Source organism: Chaetura pelagica, unplaced genomic scaffold (genome assembly GCF_000747805.2).
Source record: "Chaetura pelagica isolate M959 unplaced genomic scaffold, ChaPel_1.0 scaffold17, whole genome shotgun sequence".
NCBI lineage: Eukaryota > Metazoa > Chordata > Aves > Apodiformes > Apodidae > Chaetura > Chaetura pelagica.
Window position 1 is genome coordinate 10107884 of NW_009970726.1, and position 27647 is coordinate 10135530.

General features: G+C 38.7%; 1 protein-coding gene across 2 annotated transcripts in view; it reads left to right on the top strand.

Moving 5' to 3' along the window:
• The window catches only part of DIP2C (DIP2 disco-interacting protein 2 homolog C (Drosophila)), a 144533-nt gene that overhangs the window by 35068 nt on the left and 81818 nt on the right, over nucleotides 1-27647 (top strand). For both annotated transcript variants that reach the window (XM_010007003.1, XM_010007004.1), the window contains 5 exons: nucleotides 1432-1563; nucleotides 2883-3002; nucleotides 3916-4113; nucleotides 14288-14379; nucleotides 18008-18118. In XM_010007003.1, coding sequence (XP_010005305.1) covers nucleotides 1432-1563; nucleotides 2883-3002; nucleotides 3916-4113; nucleotides 14288-14379; nucleotides 18008-18118 — 653 coding nt within the window. The remainder of the gene's footprint in view (nucleotides 1-1431; nucleotides 1564-2882; nucleotides 3003-3915; nucleotides 4114-14287; nucleotides 14380-18007; nucleotides 18119-27647) is intronic.

A 27647-nucleotide genomic window follows, 5' to 3' on the forward strand; every position in this document is an offset into this window, starting at 1 on the left:
GTGGATTGATAAGGTTGAGTCCTTATGATGTTAATAAATATAAGCATTAAATAACAACTACAGACATTAATATCAAGTCTTAATTTTTCATTTTGATTGTCCATCAAATGCAAACGTCAAATGAGAAATGTGTAAAACAGGCATTTAATAGAGCATCCTGTTACTGTGTGTAGCCATAAAACTAGTTTTCTCTGTTGATGATGCATGAATTTGGGATTGAATGCACAAGAACTACAGTGATCCAAAGTTCAAGACTCATGAAAATGCTTTATATTTACATTTTGATGTGAAATTTACTGTACAAGTGGGTATTATAGTAGAGTTAGAGCAGCATAATGCTTATAGGATGGATTTAATAAAAAGCACATCTTGAAATTAGGCTTGTAACAAGATGAAGTTTTTGCAGAATTTTTGCATTTTTGAAGTCTTACCCTATTGTAACATGGAGTACATTCCTCTCCACTTGAGTAGCAGTAGAATGAAGACCTGCCTTCTTTTGTATCACAGAGGCTGCTGGGGATTATCTATACGTCTACTGAGAGAGCGAGAAGTAGTTATTTGCTAGTGGTATTTATCTCCACCTACACTAATGCTGATAAAAACCAGTAAAAAAATAATGAGACAACACATAAAAATAGCACAAATACGTAGATAATACAGACTCAGACTTGAAAACATGGGAAAACAAACTGATAACATGCTGAGCTACCAGGCTACGTAAGAGAAAGATTATCTCTGTGGAGTTCTTTAGCAATCCTGGCATGAGTCAGATCAAATTGTGTTTGCCTTCTGGAAGGCAAGTCTTTGTTATGTGGAAGAATTGAAATAGCTTTGTCTAAAAATAGTAGACAAGCAAGTGTCCAGGCAGAATGTAAAGTTCATGTTCTTTAAATTTGCTTTCTTTTCCCTGGGTTCCAACCCTGCTATGATTGATTTTTTTTTTCCTAGTGTACAAACAAATTCCTTTCTTAACTAAAAGTGGCATAATCAAAATTTGAAGGTTATGAAAGGGATATGAACTGGCAGTTGCAAGTGATTGACAACATACTGTGTTGGTTTTGTTTAGAAAAAACAATGCAGTAATCTATCAGAAGTGTATTTATCTGGTTCTTTTCCTTTTGAGGCAGTTCACAAGCTTTAACTTGGTATAAAATTAAATGTCACTGGAGAACCTACAACCTTGCTGTGTAATTTCTATCCTATTGTTTATATGATTACATATATATAGCCCCTGTTTTAATCAGTGGAAACTTTATTTATTAAGATCGTGCTGTACATAATAGTGCTATGCATTCATTTGGTGCATTAACTTTTAATGTCCTTTCAGATGTTGGGGAAAAAAAGTGAAATTACATCCTTTGATCTCACTTTGCTTTACTGCCCTTCAACACAAGAGGTACATGTTTAAACCTTTCAACTTATTTTTCACAGAAAATCATTCTGCCCCTCCAGATGTTACCACTTACACCTCAGAACACTCAATGCAAGTAGAAAGACCACAAGGATCAACAGCACGGGTGGCACCAAAGTATGGAAATGCTGAACTCATGGAGACTGGTGATGGTAGGTCACAAAGCAAAACTGTTTTCAAGTATCATAACGTTTGTTGTGGTTACTGTCTGCATCTGCTCTTTGTTTCTTCTGGGCACTTTTCACTTATAAACATGTGTAAGTTGCAGCATCTTTACAGTCCTAAATGGTAGAAACGAGGCCGCCATAGATACATAGCTCTCAATCAGCAGATTCCCTGTAGAAATTGTTTGGAAAAAAAAAAAAAAAGCGGTGGATCTTTAGATCTGCTTTTATCATGCTTCCTGGTTACAGCTAGTCTGTTTTTTAAACGGCAAAGAAATCACATTCTAGGATGGCTACAACTTGAGAAGTGATGCATTTGAAGTTTTATTTTCTGAGATTTTCTATTTAAAAAAAAAAACACACAACAAACAGTTATTTGTAAACCCTTTCTTATTTACTGTTCTTCTTTTCTAAAGCTTAATGAACAATGTTTCAGTGAGGTGTGGAATTATTGACCAAGTTTATTGCATCTACACTTTGCAGCTTCAGCTCTAAAAGCTACTACAAGTTTTGGAGCCAAACTTATAGAAGGGTAGGAAGTTGAAATTCCTGCAATGCAGTGACAGAAAGTCATTAGTTCAGGAGCAGATGACATGAACTTTGCAGAGGCTTTGCACTTGACTAGGGGACAAGAAGAGGGAGCTGATTCATAGGATTAAATTATAAAAGTGCCCCTTGCTCCATGCTCCTTTTCAGAATTGTATTTTTCAAAGGGCTGTATGGGCAAGTACCCTCCCTTTGGAGTGTGCTGATGGGGTTGGCAGTAGGGATGTTCAGAGAATGCAGGGTCATGCTGAAGTAATAGAAAGATGTGAACTATATTTAAGGTGGATACGGGACAGAAGTCCAATATGATGTAAAGAGCAGCCCAGAATAAATGATGGAACAGAGACTGTGACCCATATGCCTTGTCAAGCTGTGGTCTAGTCAGACAGTGTTGGTCTGCCCAGTGACCATGGGGAGAGCCAGTGCCTCTCTTCTCACTGGCCATTGCCAGTGCAACCTAGAAGAGTTCTCGAAGATTACTGACATTTGCTGCAGGGAGGGTTTTTTTCACTGTGCTTCTCTCCCTCACTCTGTGTACTGTTTCCCCTCTAATTTTGCAAGCTCACCATGACATTACTGTATTGTTTTTATTTAAACTAGGCATCATTGTTCCTTTTTGCTGAATTATCTTAATGTCTTGAGTCATGGTATGGCATGAAACTGTAGTCCTTGCAGTCCTAGACTTTTTCTTACCCCACTTAATGTCTGGCAGCTTTCTGTGTAGAAGTCAACTGATGTCTGCATTGATCCCTGTCCTACAGGAGTACCAGTGAGCAGCAGAGTGTCAGCAAAAATTCAGCAGCTGGTCAATACACTAAAACGGCCCAAACGACCACCGTTACGAGAGTTCTTTGTAGATGACTTTGAGGAATTGTTAGAAGGTAAAATGACTGTTTTTCCAAAGGTTGGGGGTTCTCTTATTAAAACTCTGTAAAATATTTGTTTCACATATTGACTTTCTAGACAGCTAAGTAAATCTTCCCTGTACTGGCAAGTACCAAAAAATATCAGTATTCAGTGGAATCTGCTTGTAGTGAGAGTGGATGTTTTGTCAGAGTTAAAAGTCCCTCTTGTTTGCTCAGCTCATAGTTCTGCTTAGAAGGAAACAACATTTGCTCTAAGAACATTCAGCTCTGAGTTACAGCCATTGCTTTTGAATACCAATATGAGAAAACCTGTCAGTGAGGGAGCACATTAAATGTTTTACACACCCTTTGTATAAAAGAAAACCATTGAAAAAATGTACTAAATTTAAGATAGAAATAAAGTCAATAAATAGATTATTTTTTTTTAAAGGAGGCCCGTGCTTGGAGAATTAAGATTTGCCAGGAGATTTAAATAGTCTTCGCAGTAGTTTGTAACAAAACACCATAACAGAACATTATTTAAATCAGTCCAGTACTGATGACTTGTTGAAGTACATTTTTTTGGTAGTTCTGGAGTTCATCTCATTGCTGCATTTTTACCAAGAAAAAATATTCTCCATCTCTCTTTAGGAATAAAGAAAGATTTGTTATTTAAAAGATAAATATATGCATGCTTTTCTCAGCAGTTTCTTTCCCTGCTTGTAGAGCTGGTATAAGGATAAGCACATGCATTCCTGAGATGTTTTGTTTGCTTCTTCACTGTTTAAGTTAAAAGTTAATTATTCTGTTACATTTTTCTGTCGCTTCTCAATAGCTTCTAATGTTATTTTTAGGATATTTTGCAAAGGTATCTTATTCTCTTGGTTACACAGGTGTACACAAGGTATAGAATTTACATGGTAACTGTGTATCTTTTCATAATCATAAGTTCAACAGCCAGATCCAAACCAGCCAAAGCCAGAAGGAGCTCAGATGTTGGCCATGCGTGGGGAACAATTAGGTGTGGTTACAAATTGGCCGCCTTCTCTGGAAGCAGCTTTGCAGCGATGGGGGACGATCTCGCCGAAAGCTCCTTGCCTAACCACTATGGATACTAACGGAAAACCACTGTATATTCTTACTTACGGTGAGCACTCTTCAAACTCCTTGTGGTTTTGCATGCTGTATAGTGTCTGTGTGTACAGTAAGTGCATAAATATACAGTGAAAAAAGCACTCTAATGATGCATCTGTTCCATTTCTGAGTAGGGTAAGACAATTCTGAAGCTGTTGGTTTCTGAGTATGAATTGATGAGATGTTATGGCATGATTTATTTTGCAGAGAGGAAAAGAGCTGAGTACACCCATGGAATCACAGATTGTAAATTAAAGCCACCTTTTAAATAGAAACACATCCTAGGGCAGATTTTCCTGAAGATTAACATCTAAATCTGTTGCCCTTGGATATTCCCCAGGCTTTGTTCTGCAAAAGCAGAACCTGGTATATGAAATTCACCAGCTTCCTAAATAAATTAAAATGGGTTTTTTTCCCATGTTCTGATGCCATTGTAGTAAGTGGGATTTTAATTATTCATCCTGATATGTAGTTGTGCAGTTAGCAAATGGGCCCCCTTGAAATAGACTTGGCAGGATATATTTCACTTTTATCTTTGGTATGTTGAGTTCAATGTGCACTGCCTGACAATCTATTGCAACCAAGAAAGGCCAAATAAAAATAAACGTAAGGATATCTCTTGACAACCAACTTCCATATAGCTTCTAGTTTTGATACATTCAAGGGACATTTGGGAGATGTGAAAAGGAATTACAATGGATAACTGACAGACTTTGAAAGCAAGTTGGAAGATTTCCATATGCTATTGATATGGACATATATTTTGCTTTTTTATTTCTTCCTTCTCAGTGGCTTAGGGTTCTGTGCATAAGTCCTGTGACATAGAAGTGTGCTAGTTTTGGTCAGTGCTGAATGCTCCTTTCCATTTGGGGCTGGGACTGAGTGGTGGTCCCTGGCTGACAAGCTGTCTGCTACAAGTTTGCATTGCAAATAGAGCTAAAAGCTTTTACAGCATAACAGAATCTTTGCAACTGATGGTCATGCATGAAACATTTTTCCTTCAGGTAACTTAGAGTTAAGAAGTTGCTTGAATTAGGGGACAAACATATGATTCACCATAGATCAATGTTTTTGTTTCTTAAGGACATTTACTTGGAACTAGAGAAGAATTTTAAAGTTTGAAATTACGTGTTTGCATAAAAGCAATTCATATAATCTCCTGAATGACCTAAATTAATTGGACAGGAAAGGAAATGAAGACATTATTGAGAATCAGACCATTTTGCTGAATGTGGGACTCTGTCCAGGGAGTCTGAGCATATGTTCTGCTTCCCCTGAAGGATTATAGTCTGAATATATCAACCTGAGGGTCACCAAGCATGCTTCTCTGTCCTAAGCTATCTTTTTCCAGATCCCTCTTCTGAATTGTCTAAGTCCTGAAAAAACTGGGACTAGAAGTCATTATTTCATTGCTTTGATTTGGCAGCACTCTAGGATATAATTTTTGCTGTTGCCTTTCAGTAGGTTTTGAGGTCAGAAAAAATCAATTTTTTCCTTCATTTTATGGATTAAAAAATTACAAACCACATCATTTCATAGGAGAGTTATTGTGTGCTTCTCTGCTAGCTAGATTTCAAACTGACATTCTTCCTCATAGGAAATGTCTATTCCCTGTGCCATAGCAGTTTTCTTTGCTTAGATGACAACTACTTTTGAGGTATCATTAACATTACAGCCACCTGCTGTTTTATTGGTGACTTTAGGAATTATTTTGATTTAAATATTCCACCTTTTGTGTCTGTAATATTTTCTAGCAGTTGAACATTAATAAACATTAAGCCTTGAACTCAGCAAAGACACTCTTACTCATGAATTTTTATCCCTATGTTTAGTTCCACTGGCCCTGCTGGTAATAAATTTTTAAAGATGAGCTTAACCCACAGTCCTACCACATGGTATTAATGTAACACTTTGTTTCCTTGTGTTCATCCTGTGATCAGATGACTAAAACTTTAAAATCCCAGCATAGAGGACTTCCAGTAGTTTCTGAGTTTGTACCTCACAGTTATTTTTAGGTTCTTCTGCAATTTATGTAAACATGATCACCAGGATTTTTTTATATATTTACTATTTTGACAAATACTCAAGAGTTTTAGGAATAATTCTGAATTTCGAGAGGTTCTGTTTTTGACATGTTACCAACGTAGTCACTTGCACCTCTTCTCGAATATTTTACATCTGTTTTCTGTTTCTGCTTCAGTCTCATCTCAGCCTCTTTATGTCTTCATGGAAATCCTCTTCATTGATCCTCCAGCTTTCTGGTTAGGACAAGGCTTCTACGTGGGGTTTTTTGATCCCTACTTTTTTCATACACAGCATCTTCTCCAGTTTCATGTTTCTGCATGGGTGAATCACAGGCTTGCCTGCTTATTTCAGACTTCTGTCCATCTTTCCAAACTGGATTCCAGGCATGTCTCTGTAGGTGTCAGCTAGGTCAAAGTCCATCTAAGTACTTATTTTCTTAACACCAAATATATACGTCTCCTCCTTTCTGGATCATTGTAGACAGTATTTCCATCCTGCCCATCACTGGGGCTGAAACTTAAATTTGAGTATCATACCCAGACATCTCTGTAGTTTTGTACGACCATTCCATGTCAAAACCTAGCAGGTTATTTTGGGAGCAAATCTTCAAATGCAGACTTTTTGCTGCATGTACGTGGTGAAATCTCATCCCATCTTTCACCTCAGTCTTGATTCTTCAGCAGGCTCTCTCTCACCTAAAATTTCAGTGTGGGCGTGTTGCATCTCTTCAGGATGCTTTCATACTTCCCCTTGGTAGAATCACTTGTTGAAAAGAAGCTCTCTGAGAGTACACAAAATTCCTTCTCCAAAGCTTTCCTCACAACTCTGTTGCTGTCCTGACCAGTCACATCTGAGAGTGGTCAGACTGATGGCCAAGCTATAATATACTATGGCAGACAGTGATAGATTGGTATGATAAAACAACCTGGTGATTTACTGGAATAAATTTCCCTACCTAACAGTGACTAATGTGGATATGATAGAGTTAGTGTGGGTTTCACTGCTGAATGATCGTGATGTGCTGTTGTGCCATAAGGGGAGCTAGTTTAAAGAAGTTATTCTATAAACTGTTGCTTAAAATCATCTCTGTCTTCCCATTCCCCTGCAAGAATTCATCTAATTTGTAGTGCCTTTTGTCTCCCGTGTCTTTTTCAGCATGTGTTTTGAACTTTTTGTCTTCATAGCATGTTATGACAGTTTTCCTCCACGTCTCAGATTACTCTAGATAGAAGAAATGAATAGCTGCATTTCTTGTACACTTGATCTTTTTTTTTGAGCAAGTTTTTGAAGTGGCTTACCTCAGTTCTTGAAGTTCTTCTCAGTGCCCCAGTTGTAATCTTTATTTAATGTACTCCAAACTCTGAAAATCTTTCTAGTGAATGAAACACTATGAATATCACTTATTTCTCAAATATTTTGTTCCTCTGGGAACTTCATTAACTGGAGAACATCTTACATTACTCACAATCCCTTTGTAAATCAAATCACTGAATATGCATCAATTGAAATGTCTGAGATATGAGAAGGAAAGCCATCTTTATCGGGTTCTGTGTAAATGTGAACTAATATGTGCTTTGAGGAAAAGGAAGACGATTTCCGGTTCAAACAAAGTTGATCAGAGTAGTCAGGCATCTGGTTTTGGTATTGTTGATATTAATAATGAAGTGCTTAATGATTTCTTAGAGGAGAAATGTGAATAAAGGACAATTAAATCCTATATAGTACTTCTGCTATCGAAGTTACTCTTCTTATTTAAAATTATTTTTATTTTAGTTTTTCTTTCTTGAAAAGCTGGGGAAAAGGTAAAAAGATGGAAGTAACTTGGGAATGAGCAAGTTTTGACGTTCCCGGTAACAATTATTAAAAACAACAAAATAGTTACTACTTAACTACATCTTATTCAAAGCATCTAATTTCCTTTATCTAACATTTTCTGTAATCCAATTTTTTAAAACTGTGTTCAGTAGCTCTGATTATTGTTTTGCACATCTGAGGCTCACTGAAGAGAGCAAGGGTAGGGAAAAAGAGCAGAGAAGCTTCTCTGGATAGAGAGGTATTTTTTCTTTGTCCATTTGGGTTCTGTGGTGAAATAAATGCCTGAAAACTGTCTTTTTTTTTTTTTTTTTTCAAATTAATTGCCTGTCAAAACATCAACACAAATGTAAATATTTTGAGGCCAAAGTCACACTGCCTAAGCAGAGATGATAATAGCTTATACTGAAGATGCCCTGAGATGGCTGAAACGTTTTAACAACAGCCCAAAACCAACCAAGCCCAAGCTGGGCTGCAGCTGGTGTGTGACCCAGCCACTCACATCCTCCTGCTGCAGGAAGCTCCCAGGCCAGGAATTTCACAGTTATTGGGTGCAGAGAGAAGGAATCAAGACTCTTTTAACCAAGTAGCTACATTACCAGACTGGCCTTATCTCTGAAATAACTCAGTGCCTGCAGAGGTATGGATAGTCATGGTTCAAGTCCCTAGGTGGATATCAATGTTATGATTGTTTAATACTTTAAAACTTTGTTTCTTTATTAAAAAAGGCAGAAAATTACTTTTAAAAATCTTTGTTACAATCTGTGATTAAGACTGGAGCATCAAGCACTGTAATAGCAAGTTTATGTCTATTCTAGGTATATTTGGAGTCTCTTATTCTCTGCAACAGAACTTTTTAATTTTTTTTTTTATTTTTTCTTCCAAAAGACAACAGCTTCATTTGCTGCTCAGGATAGATCTAAAGAGCTTATGAGGAGAGGATTAACAGAGCAGCACAACTGCGACTTACTTTGCAAAGCAGAGAAAGTGCCCTTTCACCTGCATTAGGGAGTTTGCCATTGACACCAGGTTCTTGTCTCTATTTAGTATAAGAAATGTCATACTGTGATATTGAGAAAATGAATATTTGACAAAATTGTTTGCAGTTAAAGTTTGACAGTCTGGCAATTGCTGTGCACGGAGATTGGTAAGCAACAACTGGTTTGGCTTTGCTGAGTTAGTGCTGTGTGGTTCTGAAAAGCGTCCTGAGGATGATAAATAAATTTTGTGGTTTGTTTTCTCTCTGAGTGTTCTTCCTGATACAGCTTTTCTCTTAAAACCTTCTTTACATTCAACACAAACTTATAATCCTTTTACAGCATTGAAAAGGAAGAGGAAATTGATTTACTTCAGTGTCATGTGGAAAGCATCTAATTTGTGTTAAGTGTTCCCTTTTTGTGTGGTTTTTAAGACTTAGTGGTTTCCTTTGCCCTCATAATGTGTTGCTTAACCAGATAGGACTGGTTATTAACTCATGCAGGCTTGCTAGATTTTAACTGGTAGAAGATACTGCCCTCTGAATAAACTTAAAAAAAGAACAAGACTGAATACAAGTGAAATGCAAAATATGTGGTTGCTGATGTGAAGTTGCTGCTGTTCAAGTAAATCAACGTTCCAGAAGCAAAAAAACAGGGACTTGCCCAACACAGGTGCTAACAGTGTTTGCCACAGCTGCCAGAAAGCAAGATGCTCTTTTCCATCCTCTCCTACCAAGAAATATGTGCATATATGGTGTCTGCTGGATATGGCTGGTGTTCGGAGGCATAGCAGTACTTGTTGGTACTTGCTGGGCAATGGGAATGCTCAGCTTAGGTTGTAAAAGTGTGAAGAGCATTAAAGGCCTCCCTGCATAAACATATTGCTAGGGCGTGCAAGTCTGGCAGCAGTATTCTGGGCAAGCAGCAGAAGAGGCTAAGGAAGATATGATCATCTTTAGAAAAAGATGTATTTCAGGAAATGATTAAACAAATGTAAGTTAAGCAATGACAGATGCAGAGAAAAGCTTAATTTCTTACCATCCTGTGAAGTTATACAAGATACTGGAAAGCAGCACCACAATTAGCAGCTTGATAGGAAGTAAGAATAAGTTGTAGTAACAGCAAGATGTGCATTAACCTGGTGCTGTTGGGTTTTTGTTTTCCAAAATCAACTTGGTAAGCTCTTCTGTGGACACTTACCAGTCTGTTTGTTTGGGAAATAATTTTGTGACCTGAAAATTGAGGAGTAATTCAGGTGCTTAAATATCTACTGCCTTGGGCTACCCAAAGTGTGTGCGCAACTGGAAGACACAGCACAGGACGTGCAGAGCCCAGGCTCCTTCTGGAGGTAACCCTTGTGCCTGAAACACCGCAGGACACTCAGAGCTCTTGCTAATGACTTGCCTCTGTAGATGACTTAACAATTCTTAATTTTTATATGCAAGAAAGTAGCTCATGTTTGGCTGGTGAGCAGGTCAGAGCCTGGTGGGACAACTCCGGTCCCTGGTGAGTGGTGTTTGGAAAGACCTCACTGCACGGGGGAGATGGGCAGGAAGGTGAAGAAGAGGTTTCAGGGTCTGGTCTTTACCTGAAGAGATGGGGGGAACAGCAGTGCTGTGCTGCTCGAGGTTCCTTCCCCCGGTGGCACCTGCTCTGTTGGGCAGCAGCAGGCGCAGGGCAGCCTTCTGCTGTTGTGGCATGGCTGGAAGAAAGGAGCTCTGGCACTGCGCTGAAACATGGGCTCGGCCACTCACTACTAAGTGAAACTCTTGCTTGAGTTTCCTACATCAGCCCTCCTGTCTTCAGGCCAAGTTACTAGAAGATTAATGGCAGTGTGTTTATCTGAGGAGGACCAGTGCTTCTACGCACTCTGGCTGAGGACAGTGGGTATATCCTCAGGGGTCCCAAACAGCCAAACTTCTGTTGCAGCCCATGTAGCGAAGACGGTGTAACCCGCACAGGGATGGTGCTAAGCCCTGTCTCAGTGGGAAGGCCTTGGATGAAGCACAGCTGGCCTCCTAGCCATGGCCTCTTGCTCCCGCTGTGCAGATGTGGCACCGTATGGAGGTCGTGGCAAGGTCACACCATTGGGATTTGTGGGAGAGGTTCTAGCAATCTGCTCTTTCCCAGCGATGTGTAATCTCTCAAGTTTGCAAAAGAAGAATTACGCTGAATTGCAACCTAGACAAAACCAAGGAAGGAAACACTTCAAAGATTTCCTTCTTTATAACATATTCCGTTACTGAGGGCTTTTATCCTGCAGTCATCGAGTCCTTTGTGTTCCTTAGTGATGCTGGGGATGCCAAACAGCCAAGGTGTCAAAATAAACACATGCTTCAGTCCACCTCTGTTCAGAAGCTTGTGCCCCATCCAACAGCTGCAGATCTGGCCTGATGATTCACACATTCCTGGCTTCAGCTTTTGGATTACTGCTCCCTTTGTAGCCCCTTTTTAAATATTTTTTTTGTGATGCACCTATATACCCTGGAAGAAAAATTAAGGGCTTCCTGTTGAACAACATCCAGATCTGCATGGACTCTGCTCTGCCTGTTTGTGAGGGTGTCCAGCAGACTCTGCCTGCCCTGGGCTGCTGCCCTCTGGAGCAGAGACAGCAGCAGCCGGGGGCAGACGGAGCCTGCAGGGGCTGGAGCAAAGTTACAGAGCCTTTAAGGGCCACAGAAGAGACCATGTATTCTGTTTCCCAGCTGAATGCAAACTCGCTTCTTCCAGTTTTCCGTGGTTTCATACCCATATACACATGCAGTTAGCTCAGCTAGCGAACGTGGTTTGGTATTGCACCAGTACACAGATCAGGAAAGGGCTGTGGTGACATCAAATTAAAGCCTTTTCTGACTGTTGAAAAATATTTCAGGAACTTTTTGTGTTTTTCAAAGTGTATTTAAACAGAAAGGTAACGGATTAGAGAAGCAGCCTTATAGGCTCTGCATTTCAGAAGCTGAAATAAGGTTTTTACAATAGAAGAGCTTTATGACAAAATATATTTAAAGTATTTTAAAATTTATTCAAGAGTACCCCTCACATAGTCTTTGAGAGAATCTAGTTTCTGTACTTACTCAGATCACTTGTACTGCACACCTGGTTACAGCTGAAATAATACATCTAAATACTTTAGTATGAACAGCCCTTAGATGTTAAAGAAAATATTGTAGGATGGCACAATTGATAGATGAAAATTAGTGTGAATGTCACAAATGCAAATTTAAAACTTTTAACAGATTTAATCTCTATACCTTAAACAGAATTTTTCACAGCAGCCCCTTTTGTCTCTCAGAAAAGGAATTAAAAATTTAATTTTCATTTCAAGCCTGAAAGTGTTTTGTGTAAAGATGGTTCTTTCTTGGAATTCAGAATTTTTGCTATGCTTTTGATTTCCATTCTCCAATTTTCTGTATCATTACTAATTGCTCTTTTCAGTTTGTTGCCACTGGAACTGGAACGTTTCTTTAAACTTTCTTTAAAAGGAAGAATATTTGCTTTCTTAAGGCATCCTTGTTTTTATCCTGCTCATTTGTCAAGTTCAAGTGCCAACTGCAGCAGCAGGGATGCTCTTAAAGATTTTCTTTCCATCAAATGCAGGTAGTTCTGCCATGGTGCTGTGAGGGTTAATCCTGCAGACACACTCCAGTATCCATGCTGAGCTTCCAGAATTAAGTCATATTTATTTCTGAGAATCTAGACAATTTAGCATGCAAATACTGGAATCATTTAAAATACATTAAAAACTTTGCAAAACAGTTTGATAATAAAATATTACAATTTTCATAAGAAGTAATTGTATTTAGTATTTTCTCAGTAAAAAGCAACAGTGACTCTTCCAATTTTCCTTAACAGGAAAAAAAGAAAATCTGGCCTTCTCATTGAACATTATATTTACATCAGATTTGCACTTAAAAATAATTCAGTAGGATTGCATTTTATAACCAGGATGTGGAGGAACTTTTAACAGTTGCTAGGCTTAGTTATAAATAGCAATACTGCATGTTTGGGAGCCTGAACTGCTGAGCCCCATAAGTAACCCCTTGTCACAACCTGTTATCATTGAAGTTATCGGTGGGCCTGAATTAAAGATTTGTTACTGTCAGACTGAATACTGCTTGAAGACAGTACCTAGGGGGCCAGCCATGAAAAAGGGCTGTTCTGCTCAGTATTGTTCAAATGGAAGTAACAAGGTCCCTAAACAAAGGAATCTGAAAGAATTAGCTTAGTTGGAAGATGCCAATCACTTGAAGGATTAATGAAAAGGATGAAACGTGGCCAACAATGTCTTGATGAGATTGCTGAACCCCATAAGTAACCCCTTGTCACAACCTGTTATCATTGAAGTTATCGGTGGGCCTGAATTAAAGATTTGTTACTGTCAGACTGAATACTGCTTGAAGACAGTACCTAGGGGGCCAGCCATGAAAAAGGGCTGTTCTGCTCAGTATTGTTCAAATGGAAGTAACAAGGTCCCTAAACAAAGGAATCTGAAAGAATTAGCTTAGTTGGAATATGCCAATCACTTGAAGGATTAATGAAAAGGATGAAACGTGGCCAACAATGTCTTGATGAGATATTTTTTTTCTTTAAATAATGTTAGGGTGAGGTCTTAGTAAGGAGTAGCTAAGCACGGAGATGGAGAGATGAAGCAAGGAAGAACAGAGGTGTTTAAAAGGAATAATACCTGAGGCAAATGAAATTAAAATGAGGGAAGGGATGATATGGAAGCAGGTGAGAAGAAAAAAACAAGTTAAATGAAAGAAGGCCCGGAATTTAAAGTGAAACACGGGATATGGATGTGTATCCATACAGAACACATATGGATGTTCTAAGGATCAGAGGGTCCCTGCTGCTTCAGTGTGCCCCTTTGGCTGTGGGGTGTTTTCTGTTTGTTGCTTTTTCCTTGTCTCTGCTTCTTGGAACTCCTTTCTTTTTTTCCTTGGTGGCTTGTGGTGAGAGAAGTGCCATCATGAAACCTGAGTAACACCCTTGGAGGTCAGGCTGTGCCAAAATACACTGGAAGGGTGTTATGATGATGGCTGAAAGTGTTGTTCTAGCAACTAATAGTGGTTAACTTCTGGACTCAAGATCTAATTTTCTCCAAAGGAAGAAACTTAGGCCATGAGAACTATTCTTCCTTTTTTTTTTTTTTTTCTTCTTAAAAATACTGCTCTCTTGAAAAAGAAGCTTAAAAAAAGCTTCTGATAAATATTTAAATATATCTATTAGTCCCAGTAGTGGTGTCATATTTAGTAGAAAAACTAGCATAAATGTTTCTACTGTTTTTCTTCAATGCTCAGGTATTCTTTCTCTTTAATAATCTTGGTCAACATAAGAATTTTTAATTTAATTTCACAAATTTTATGTTGATAGGCAAACTTTGGACCAGAAGTATGAAGGTCGCTTACAATATACTACATAAATTAGGCACAAAACAAGAACCAATGGTACGACCTGGAGACAGGGTGAGTATCTTAATATTTTCAGTATTACTAATTCAGATGCCACATTGACAAATAGAAAATTAGGTGTTTGGGGTGTTCAGAGGAAATTAATTAAGTGAAATGTTGGGGGGAGAGTGTGAAATCTGCCATTTACTCAGAAAAAGACTGATCATTCAGACAGATGTTTTGAACTGCATAGTAAATAACTTGGGGGGTGGTACTTGATGAATAATAAATTGAAGCTGTGGCAACATCAACAACAAACAATTCCATGGAAAATGATTTTTGGATATAGAACAGCAGTCTGTTTAGCAGAATCTTGCTTATGGAGCTTGGCCGTGTCCTGTGGGTAAAAAACTTACTATTGACTTAGTAGTTGTTGAGAGGGTAGAAACAAGAGAAGCATTATGGAGGACAAAGATAAGCAAAACAATTACATTTTGGCAGCCAGTTAAATAAATAAATTACACGGACTGGTAAGATGGAGAATATTTCCATTCCTGGATTCTCACTCTGATGCAACTACTGCTAGAGGCTGAATCCGGGTGAGTGGATAAAGCCCACAGAGAGCAAGGGTTACAGAGGTGGCACTTGAAGTTGTTAAATGAAGACAAGAACATCCTATGGCTTTGCTACTGACGTGCTTACAAACCTACCACTTCCACTGTCAAGGCTGGCCGAGCCCCTTTTTTCTGCCAGAGTGTGTATAGAAATTTCCACAGATCCCATTCATGGTTGGCTTTGAACCCTGGAATGGAGATTCCAGAACAAATTTGTCAGAAATGCAAGTTTTAGTCCTGCCTTAGTGCTTAGAGTTGTGAGGATGGGATTAATTTCTCCTCTCCAAGGGTCTGATAGCAATTCTCAATCTGTTGGTTCCTTTGGTCCCCTTGTGCCACACATGAGAACTATGTCTGTTTCCATTACACATTTCTTAGGGCTTCTCAAAAACGAGAGCATGCAATCTCTCCCTGTCTATTGTGTGTTAAATGCCCATCTTCATATTCATTTACTACAGCAGCCACTGGCATCTTCTAGCATTAAGAAAGGATTCGTGGATAATTCAGGCTGAAAGCTGGAAGTTTAGCTAGTACAGGATATATTAAGAACAAATTGCAGATCTTCTAAAGTAAGTCCACCTAGATTACAGTGAAACGTGTTTATTGCTGAGTGCTGAAAGCATACGCTTTGCATTGTAAAAATGCCTTGCCTAGTATCCCCATGTAACAGAAGCATAATCTTTCCATAGAAGCAACTGCATCTTAAAGATGAGGTGTTACTGTATTTCAGATGTTCTAGATGTTATTCTGGCTGTTATCACCCTGTTGTAATAACATAAAAGCTTTCTGACCTCTTTGAAGATAGCTTTTTGTTCTAGGTAGTGTATTTTGTGCGACAACAGTAACAGGTCCTTTTTAAATACTAAATGAAATAAAACCATATATTTTTGCTCTTTGCTAAATGAGAGCATAATTGTTTCCTTATGTTAATGTTTTATAAAATTCAGAAAGGCCTTTTCCCCTTTAAAAGCATCTTCTACCAATATAGTCTCTATTTTTCATTACTACAATTACAATGCTCCTTAGGTTCTTAGCCTGAGCCAAAAAAAAAAAAAAAAAGGTGAATGTGCCTGCATTTGATTCCCTGTTTCTGGTATTATAAAAGTAAATGACAAACTGCATTTGCCTGTTCTAGTTACTTCAGAAATTTAACCTTGTGTCACCCCAGACAGCTGCCTGGAAATTAAACATGCCCTCTGAAAGATCTACTAGATAACCAGATTCGCATCTGGTAATATGAAGTCTGTGTTTTGTTATCCTTCAGCTTTATCCCTTTTTGCTTTTACACACATTATTTATTTATTTGGTACAGGTCTGTTAGTGATTAATGGGTTTTAGAGGGGAAGTTAATGCCTCATTCCCACTGGACTTCAGTGAGATTTTTTCACCTCTGTCATCTCCTTTGCAAAGATTCCCAGCCAAACCTTCACTGTGTGTATGTAAACAAGACCAACACGAAGACCAACAATCCCCAAAGCATCTTTTGGGATCTTTCAACATCTTTCAGGTGTTTGCTGGGCTCAGCAAACTCTACCATCTCCTCAGTGCACCTAGCAAAATCCTTTCCATTTCCCCCAAGGCTATTTACGGCGTGTGCATGAAGAATACATGCAGTAAGCTCTGCACAGCCATCTGCAGCAGTTGGATTGTTGCATGTGCAAGCATACAGATAAAGTAGCAGTGTGTTTTCTCTGAAATATCTCTAAAGAGTTCTGAAGTTACACGCTTCAGCTTATTTTAGACTAGGGCAAGGTTGGTTAGATTTTTAATAGTTTGAAAAAATCAAGTTCATGTATGGGAGATGACTATCTTTGAAGCCATATGAAATGACTGGAAACACTTTTAATTTCCAGTAACTGAATCTTGGACCTTATTTGAAATCATGGTTTTACTTGAAGAGATTGAAACACAGAACTCCTATGAATGTCAAATCAGTCAAAACTCAAGAGTTACTAAATAGTTTCAGCAATTTTTAAAGTGGTGTAATAATACACCCTGATCCTGTATGCAAACTCAAAGGAATTAGATTTGAAGTCAATCTCCATGACTTTTGCATGCCACTTCAGCTGACCGTGCTGGATAGTTACCAGTTGCATCACAGCTCTGTAAGACATCCACTGAGAACATGCATCTGACTGAACACAAACAAAACTGTAGGCAGGATCTAGCCACTGCGGTAATTCACCAGTAGGTGAGAGCAGTAATGTTCCCTGCCCTTGCAAGGAGAATAGTGGATTCTCCAAATTGCTGGATCCTCAGAGAGGTTGTGTACATTCACCTCTCCTTCCCCTTTGCCCCCGTGAGGATCTAAGACCTTGTCTTTCATACTCACAGAAGTCAGATGAAGTTACCTGCACAGTTCAGCATGTTGGGGGTGGGAGGACACTCAGTGAGCATACACATGATTTACTATGGTCTTTTATCTTTTCTTGGCATTCTTTTATCTAAGTAGTTCCCTAGCCCTAAAGCTGTGAAGTTTAACAAATCAAGGCCTCGGTTGACATGCTGTATGGCCAATGGCCAGCTCTGGATGTGACGTCTGCTTTCTAGATACCAGCTGTTTGTGTTCACTAAATACCCAGAAACTTCTACACTTGGACAGCAGTCCAATCCTAAAATGAAACTGTTGTATGAGGCAAAAGATAGGGAGACAAAACATAATGTGTAAATGATTGACCTAATGACATAGTAAGTCTGGGTAATCTGAATTGGTCAGAGATCCACTTTGTTTCTGGTAACTTCAAGCCAATTATTAGATTAGAATGTAAAATTGTACTAATTCCACTTACATGGTTATTTAACATCTATAAAGCAATTAGTAAATTGAGAACCAGATGAAAGGTATTGTCAATGTAGGAAACAATGCAGCATGAAAATACTTAACAACATCATAAGGAAAAATGTTCACAAAAGTAATAATCTAGCAGAATAAACTCCTCCTGATTCCTCACACATCTGTCGTTAGGTATTTGAATAGTTATCATAGAAATGTTTTGGTAATTGTCTGTCTCCAAAAGGAAGCATGGAAACTCGTAACATTATCTGAGAACTGGGATAAAACAATTTTAACACATATATCTTTGTTTCAGGTAACACTTGTATTTCCTAACAATGATCCTGCTGCTTTCATGGTAGCATTTTATGGCTGCCTGCTTGCGGAAGTTGTCCCCGTTCCTATTGAAGTGCCGCTTACAAGAAAGGTAGGGAGCTGAATTTCTTCTCTACACTTCATTTTTAAACTTAGGTCGGAACAAATCACTACTTAACATAGCTTTTGAGTACATTCTTGTGGTTAGCTACCTCTGAATCTAAGGATACAAAGATAGTGCCGTGTGGTGAGTTATATATAGTTCCTTATTTTCTGTGATGGAAAATCTGAAGATGTGCTTGCAATTTCAGCAAATACAGATCTGTCTGAGAAAGGAGAGGAAAATTTTCCAAGAGAACAGCTGTGCCAGTCCTAGATGGATTATCTTTGTAGCCTCTCAAAGCATTTTGGTGTTGGCCACTGACAAAGTATCATTGGCAACAACTGCTGATTATCCACCTGTCCCTGCAACCCAAGCTATGTTACAATGCCACTAGTGCTGTGTATGATATTTCAAAGCAGTTAGGGAAATGTCTTCTCCTGTGTCTGTATGTGGACATGTATTCTGAAGGTTCTGTCACCATGGCTGTCTCTGCCAAGGGTGGCACTTGAACAATTTAAGTTTAGGAACTGTTGCTGCAGAACATAGATTTGTAGAAAAAAGTGACCATTGTTAATTAAAAGCCTTTCACATCCAGTGTTGGTTCAGAGATTTAGCCATGTATCCTAGGGTGGTGTTAGCAGACAGAGCAATTCCAGCCAGAGGAATGCCCAGAGGCCAGGAAGGAAGAGGGCTCAGTGGTGTGGATGAACCACAGCTGGGAAGCTTACACTGACTGCGCTGAACTTGCATTTTTTTTTCTGAGGATTTATGCCTTGAAGGCTGTAAATACAGCAAAATGTATTTATTGGTTGCAGATTCCTTTTGTCATATCACCTGAATTTTATCATGGCTGGCCACAATGCCAGTCATAAGGATCTCCCAGATATCCCCTTATATAATCCCTTCTATATTAACTAGCATTAATAATGCCTTGCTTTAATTATTTGCCCTGGAACTGTCCACACAAGGTGTGTACTTTAATCCTTACAAGCTTTCTTTTTTAAATAAAATTGTTTTTGAAAACATTGACTGGAGCCATTAGTGTTTCCAAAGAAAGGGTTGGGAAAATGTCTTGTTCTCATTTTCAATTGTCAAGGTCTTTTCTTTGGAATGCCCTCGTGTCACAGCACCCTGGGGCAGGAGGTTTGTTTCAGGAACAGGTACCTGGACTTTCAAATGAAAGTTTGAGATTTGTACATCTCACATAGCAATTTAACATCTAAAAATACCAGAAGGTGCCTTCCTAAATGAACATGTTTGAACCTTCCTCATCTCTGAGAAGCTGACTTGATCTCATAAATTCTCCATTATGTTCACACGTACCTTGCCCATATCTGTGGTGAGCCCTTGCTGTGATGAAACCAGAAGTTGGCGGGTAGAGAAGGGGTGGTAGCTGGAGAAAGTGTTTCTTTGCTGAACTGGTGAAGAAGTAGACAGAGATGGGGGATAGGGAGTGGATCAGACAGCAAAAGGCCATGATCCAGCTGAGCACATGCAATAGTAGCTGAGCAGAAGGAAATGGGGAACCAAGGGAAAGTGGAGACTGGAGGTGCCCCAGATTAGCTGGCCAAGGCTGGAGGTGCGGGTGAGAAAGAAAGGCCACGCAAGGAGAGAAGATAGGACCTCAACTAGTCTACCTGCCTTGGGGAGTAGAGTTATGCTGTTTTATTTGTGAATTGTTGTATTTGAAAGCACTGAAATACGGACATGACTAGAATGATGATAATGATTTTAACAGAAGTACAGTGAATTTGCTTTTGCATGGGAGTACAGCATCTTGAGATAGTTTGAGGCAGGTGCATAACGTGGTTTCAATATAAATAAGAGATTTTAAATGCATCAACAAAAAAAGTGAGCAGACTATACACATTTTAAGATCTTACAGGGTGCCCAGATGGGTAAGTCTACTTCGATTCTATAACAGAAAGAAGTAACATGGCTTTAAGGGATAAAAAAATGTAATGTCTTTCCCTGTTACTATTTTTTAATGACATTCTCAAGTGCATGAATAATTGTAAATTTTATTTATTTTCGAACATCTGATGCTACATCCATCCAGTAAACTGTAAAATCCAGCTGTCCAAGTAAATACTCTTGGATGTTTATTTTTTAATATTATGTGTATATATATACATATTCACTTACACATGCATATGTATATATTTATATAGAGGAGTATCTGCAGATTTGAACAGTTTAACTGATGCCAGGATCATTCCATAATGTTTAAAAATCAAATTAATAAAACAATTGCAGAGATGTCAGTGGTACAGTTAAAAAAGCAACAGGATATAAATAAAACTTTGCAATCTCACAGCATATGCTATTGCAAATATTTTTGCATTTGTTTATATGGAATGGGAACTGGAGTGGAAACAATGAGATTAAAATCATGGTCTGAGTAGTCCCAGGAGAAATACCTCTGCTTGGTCAAATGGCAGTGGATTGCTTCTGGCATCCATGGGAAGATGTCATTCATATCATTACACGATGGCCTAGACTGATCTTTTATGCTCTCTCATTATTTACTCTCTTTCTGACATGCTTCAATACATTCTGGCACTGGACAATTTTTGGTTTGCTTTTTAGAAGACAGAGATGTGAACTAACAAAGACACCAACAATTATATCACAGGCTAATACAGACTTAGAGAATAACAAGCTGATACAGTATGAACTATTTCAGGGAGTTATATTATGATCACATTTTTAACATGAAAAATTTTCATTATCAATTTTAATACTTTTCTGCATTTTCAGAAAGGTGAGTTTGTCACAGCTCTATGCATATGTTTTGTGCCTGGCAAGTTAAAAATTGAGCACTAATATTTGCAGCTAGATAGACTTTTGACCTACATAGTACTCTGCAGACATCCATACCCATGTGGAAGTCAAGGCTTTTGCTTCACCAGCCCATAGATTTTAGGTACATCACTTTTCTTTGTAGCATAACTGTCATTTTTTCAAGATTTTGGCAGAGTTTTTTGCCAGTTCATTATTATGTGAGAGTCCATCTCTCCTTGCTCCCTTCTGTAGCCCACCTTTGTGTTGACAGAGTACCTAGAGTTAGTTTTAGTTCCCTTAAGGACTTGAGGAGACTTGTCTAAAATGGCATCTGGGATGGATTGACTGAATACCCAGCAACCACACAGCATTTTCACATTTAGGGTTTTTTTCCTAGAACACTTCCTGGTGTTCAGCAAAAACCTGGTATTGGTGTTCACGTCAGCTCTTTAGACTTTGGAAATCAGAAGTAAAACTAGGAAATCCCAGTTTTTTTCTTAAGTACATTGAAACTAACTCTTTATTCTAGAAGGGTCAATCAGGAATTCCACAGTAATTGCAGCAATAGAATAAACATCATGTTTTCTTTTTCCTTTATTATCTGCATTAATGTCACTGAAATACCTATATAATAAACACTCCCCAAAATTTTTAAAACTAATCCTCATCCCTTGGGTTATGGTCTGTGTTCTTTCAGAATGGTGTTCCTCTTTCCAAATATTTTGTTTCCCAAATATTAGCAAATAGTGTCTTCTATATGACGTCTCTTTCTTCAGAGCTGCTGCTTTTGTTAATCTTGTCTGAAGCTGAAGTATTACAGATTGTTTCATTGTATGTGTGATATGATGTGAATTGCAAACTACGTATCATAGAAAGTGCCATCAAAGTAGATGATGAAGAATTTTCAACATGTCAAGCTCTAGTTCAAATAGCAATTTATTATTTCCCTTATGAAAAGATTTGAAAATTTTGTTCTGATTTCTTTTTCTTTAGATTGTATAGGTTAATGTTTTTTCCATTTGATGAGTGTCATGAAAATGATTATTATTCTGCTCTGATACAGTCAGGGGAGCTAATCCATTTTAATCTTAAAGTAACATTTTTGTCCTCCAAGCACATTCATAGTTGTGCTCAATCACATGCTGTGAACATACCAACAAAACAATCCCACCTAGATGTTTGTGGCCTCCTTTTCATGGGCGGTGAGTATTTGTAGCAGGGTTTGACATGAAAACATGTAATCATGTATTTCTCAGTCAAAACACTGTTTCCTAGCCTGTTAGGCTAACACTGTGTGTGTTTCCAGCAAGCATTCCTGTGCTCTTCCAGATGCTGGCTCTGGCAGCGCAATTGGAAGAATGTGCCTGTGTATTGTCATGGGAAATCTGAAGATACCCTCTCCAGGACACTTGAGGGTTTTTTAAAGGATGTTTCATACAGGGTAAAAACTGTTCTCAGGAATTAAATCCTGAAAAGTTAGGTTATTAAAACTTCAACAGTAGCCTTAGAGATACAGGCTTGGGGAAGTGTGGCTGGAGAGCTGCCCAGAAGAGAAGGACCTGGGGGTTCTAATTGATAAGTGGCTGAATATGAGCCACCAGGTGCCCAGGTGGCCAAGAAAGCCAAAAGCATCCTGGCCTGTATTAGAAATAGTCTGACCAGCAGACGCAGAGAGGTGATTGTACCCCTGTACTCAGCACTGGGAGTGTTGTGTCCAGTTCTGGGCACCTCAATTCCAGAGAGATATCGAGATGCTGGAGCAAGTACAGAGGAGGGCAGCAAAGCTGGTGAAGGGCCTAGAGAATAAATCTGATGAGGAACGTTTGAAGGAGCTGGGAATGTTTCGTTTGAGGAAGAGGAGGCTGAGGGAAGACCTCATCAGTCTCCACAGCTACCTGAAAGGTCATTGTAGAGAGGTTGGTGCTGGTCTCTTTTTACAGGTAATTAGTGACAGAACAAGAGGGAATGGCTTCAAGCTGCAACAGGGCAGGTTTAGACTGGACAGTAGGAAAAAAAAAAAATCACAGAGTGGTTAGACACTGGAATGGGCTGCCCAGGGAGGTGGTTGAGTCACCATCCTTGGATGTATTTAAGGGTCGTTTGGATATGGTGTTGGTGGATGTGGTTTAGGGGGGAACTTTGTAGAGTAGGGATGACGTTTGGACTCTGTGATCCCAAGGGTCTTTTCCAACCTTAATGATTCTATGATTCTGTATCTCTTTAAAGACAGATAAATTGTATCGATCTTGTCTCCAATTTGAAGGCAGAATTGTATTCCAAAGGAAATACACTTTGACACCTTTCCTCATGTTTCAAGGACTGAGATAAAATTAGCTTTGTTTCCTCTCAGCTTTAGTCATCCTTGAGCTGTTGTGTGCTAGAAACACTCGAGCTCTATATACTTTTGAACATCTTTTGACAATGCATCTTTTTCTTCACTGGATTTAAAATATACATAAAATAGTACATGTTCTCTTTACACTGACATAATCTTCCAGTCCCGCCAAAGAATGCAAGTGCCCTCAGCCCCACACATGCCCCTGATGCACACAGCTGGACCCCTGTAGCCCTGTGACCATCCTTTCCTCTTCATACACTTCAGCAGCTGCGCACTGAGGTCTTTGCTCAGTTAGCCACAGTGAATCTCAGATCCTTTAAAGTCTACGTTCTCTTGTTATGTTTTCAAATTAAGGAAATAGTAGTTTCCTAGAGTGCATATCACATTCCATGCAGCGTCCCCTGCCAAAAATAATTATTTTCATTGTCTTGCTTTCATTTAAGGCTTTGAGACATTAAAACTCCTCATAGATGCAGATTTCACATGCAAATTACAGCCTGATACTAAAGCTCCGTCTGAGGAGACAGATGATTCTTCATCTTAAAGCTATTTATGAAGATTGCATCTGCTGTGTGTTTAATGTTTATTATGGCCTTTGATATTTGTGTTTTTAAAAATAGAGAGTTTCCTTGATGCCTTTTCAGTTTTGGTTTGGAATAGTTGATGCTTGACCTTTGCATCTGATGATTGCCCTGTTTGTTTTTTACCAGCAAATTTTTGTTAGGGTTGGGGCAAATGGAGCTCAAAGTGAGCATTGTAACAGAAAAAAAGATTAGTTCAGCCTGCAACGCTTTGCCACATAATTCTCATTTTGAAAGCAGTCTGGGATTTGCAGGTGGACAGGATTAACCTTTATCAGGCCAACCTTTGCACAGGCTGTCTCTTCCTTCCTTCCTTATTAGATAAGGACATGCGCTCTCACTCACAGACAAAGGATCATAATTGTTTTCCTTCACACAGATACTCTCACAAAGCCTTATAAAAATGACATTAACAGCATGCTGAAATGCAACCACATGTGGGATTTTTTTATCTTGACAATGAATTATCACTCTCTGCAGCAGGAAGAAGACAATCTGCCTCCAGGTACTGGTGAAAACCTTTAGGGAACCTTTAATAAAAGCCTTTAGAGAACCTTGAATGGCTACCTACAGCAGAGAGGATTTCCAGCTCGCTTCATCTGAAAGGTTGATCTCACTAGGTGTGTGCAGACTTATGTCTGAAGCTATGCAGACCTAATTTTTTATACCTCAGCAAGTGCTGTGCCTTCAAGAAATGTAAATTGATAGTTCCAAAGTCAGCAATTGGTCTCAAACCTCATGCTACAATACTATCTTTTGCCTTCCACATGCATTATGTCATTTCAAACTGTGAATTGCAGAGGATTTAACAATGAGCAACACTGGCAAGTCTCTCCCCATCTGCAGTTGGGACTGTGTTGGTTGAGTTGTTTCACCTGGTCTCCCCTGGCTCCCTGAGGTTTTTTCTATCCTCACAAAATTCATCAAAACAAAGTGTGGCAAGTAGGGTGTTAGCAAAGTAGCTTATTAGCATAAATTAGTGAAATAGCAAATAACACTGCTGATAAAACAGTGTGTTCTGAAAATCTATTCCATTGAAGGGCAGTAGAATTATTTTATGTAGGGGAGGAGGATGATTTCTTTTTCAGCAGCAGATGACTTGGTTTCATTTTTTTCTACTTACAGAGCAGTTTTCAGCATTTCAGACATTAATTTTACATTACTCAAAAGGGACGTCAATAGCTTGTCTCTGGAATCTGAAATAATCAATCCTTTTAAAGTCAATAGTCTTTTTCCTGGCCCACATGGAAACTTTTTTAACTGCTTCATGCAAATAGCTGCATTTTCAATTAAAACCTCATTTTTCAAACTTAGAACTTTTATTCAAAGTCCTCACTGCTCTGGCTCTCTCATGCTGAGAGGAGGAGCAGAAGAGTGTCATGTTTAGATGTGTGGCAGTGCAGGTAAGGTTGTGATGTTGCTGTGGCATGGATAAGGCTCTCAGCTTGAGATGGCTTCAGATCTTGCACCTCCTGGCTGTCAGTTCAGTAGCTCAACACTACTTGAGTAGTTAGAAACAATTGCTTTTGTGAGGCAGCAGGTATCACAGGGAGACCTGCGTGGGGGCAAGCGATCTCCTGTGGTAGAGTTGTGTCGCATAATTGTTCAGCTGTTTTGTCCTATCAAAAGAAATAATTATCTGAACAGGAAAGAATGGGGTGAATATTTTAATGCTATCCATGATGGGGCTGTCCTGATATAAAACAGTCTGTTAGAAACTGAGACGTGAGTAGATTATTAAGTAATCTATACATTATTTTCTCTGCTATTGTGTGAGCTACTACAAAGTGAATTAATATTTATGTGGACGTGCTCTAAACTGGTTGATATGGCACTAAGTGGAACCATAGTCATTCTTTATTGTGTTATCTAAAAAGCTCAAACTCCAATTCAAGTTTCCTTTTCCTTGTTCTTTTGCTATGACAAGAGCTTGACACATCATTTCTTAACTGGTACATCACCCAGAGCCATGATATGCTGATGCTCTGAAGTTCCACACTCTCTACTGATTTACCTATGTTACGTTTCTCAAATGGAATTTATTAGGTTTGTTTCTGATTATATGAAGTCCTGCATTAAATGGAATCTGAAGGCTTGAGAATCAGCATTTTCTTGGTACAGCAGTGAAACACTTTGCTAGCAGCCTTTTATAGGGCATACAAATAAAACATGTTAGGTTTTTTAAATTTAAGATTGAAAATGATGCAGTTGCTGCATTCAATTATGAAATTTATGTGTAATTTTGTTTAATTGGTCGCTAGAAATTCATACATATACATACAATGGTAACAATTAATTAGATTTAATTCAGTGGATATTTTTTGCAATGGTTGAATGGATCTGATATTTTAGGAAACTGGTGACTTCCCTTTGTACATTATAGAGTATCAGATCCCACAGGCTATGTCTTGCCCAAGGAGTGATGTTCTTCATGAAGCATTCCAGCCCTCATCTTCCTGCCACTACTTCTGAGGGACCTCCAAGTAGAGTAATTTCTCCTGCACTGTTCAGGCACATTTCCTTCTGTTGAGCAGAATCCAAGAGCAGAGACATGAGGTCTCATCCTAATGTGGCACCAGGATCTGAGCTGGCTAAGCACTCGTTACAGGGGTTTGACAACATAGATGTGCACCAGCTAACATGAGTCAGTGAGGACAGCAATGCTTGACCCCTGTGCTGAAGCTACAATGGGGTTGACACTCTCCAAAATGTTGTTCATGGATGCAGCAGTATTATTCTCTGTTATTCAAAGGGTACTCACCTTGTCTGTGTTTTTATTGGAAAAGATGTCTCATAAGCTTTATTTTTAAAGCCTCCTGAGAAAGTACCTTGTCAATTTTTCCTGGGTTTTTAAGTTTTGTGGTTATAGTAAGCAAAAGCAAATGCAGTAATTCTCAATGGAATGAGTTGCATAGTGTAGTCTTGTCAGATCAGTTTACTGTCCCACATTCTTTGCTCAGCTATTAAAGTTCTGATAATTGGTGCCATATATATATTTTTAGGTGGTATGAAAAATTATTAAGCTTTTATTTTTCCAGTATCATTGTTTCCCCATTTTAGCTGGCTTTATTTGACTTCATAAAAATTGCATTAAAAATTAGTCAGATAGGCTTTGGGGCTTTCTTTCTTTCCATCATACAGTTTTTGCTTTGAATAAATCAATAGATTAAGGCAACTGTTCTGTGTTTCTGGTTGCTTCCATGGTTAAGTCGCTTTGTGGTTGATTTAAAAGATGTTTTATTTTGTTCTCTTAAGACTCTGTGGGCTATTTTCCATAGAATCATTCTGTGAATGAAGGGTTAATGCTTCTATGTGCGTTTACATCCAGGGCTTTTACCTATTGAAGAGCCTAGTGAATAGATGTAAAGTTCATGAAAGAATCATGACAAGACACTATACATAAAGCAGAAATAATGCTGTAGAAGCACAACATCTCTTAAAGAGCAGCTATGGCCTAGACTTGAAAATCATTACATGACTTTTTTGCCTCATTGCTTGTAACCCCTTGATGAAAGTAAAATGTAATGTGCTTTCTCTAATGTGCACTTGACTATCTTTAGTGCTCCTGAAATGGGTCTGCAACTACTCAATGAAATGGTTATTGACAAATCAGGTTAGATCACCATAAATAGTGATACTGTCACCACTGTATGTCCATCATACCATCTTAAGGCTTGAAACCTTTCTCCAAGTGGAAGCATCTATAACCTGTATTATTTCTAGAATCATCCTAGAATGTTTGAGGTTAGCACAGACCTCTGAAGATCATCTGGTCCAGCTCCCCTGCTCAGTCAGGGCCATCCAGAACAGGTTGTCCAGGATTATGTCCAGGTGT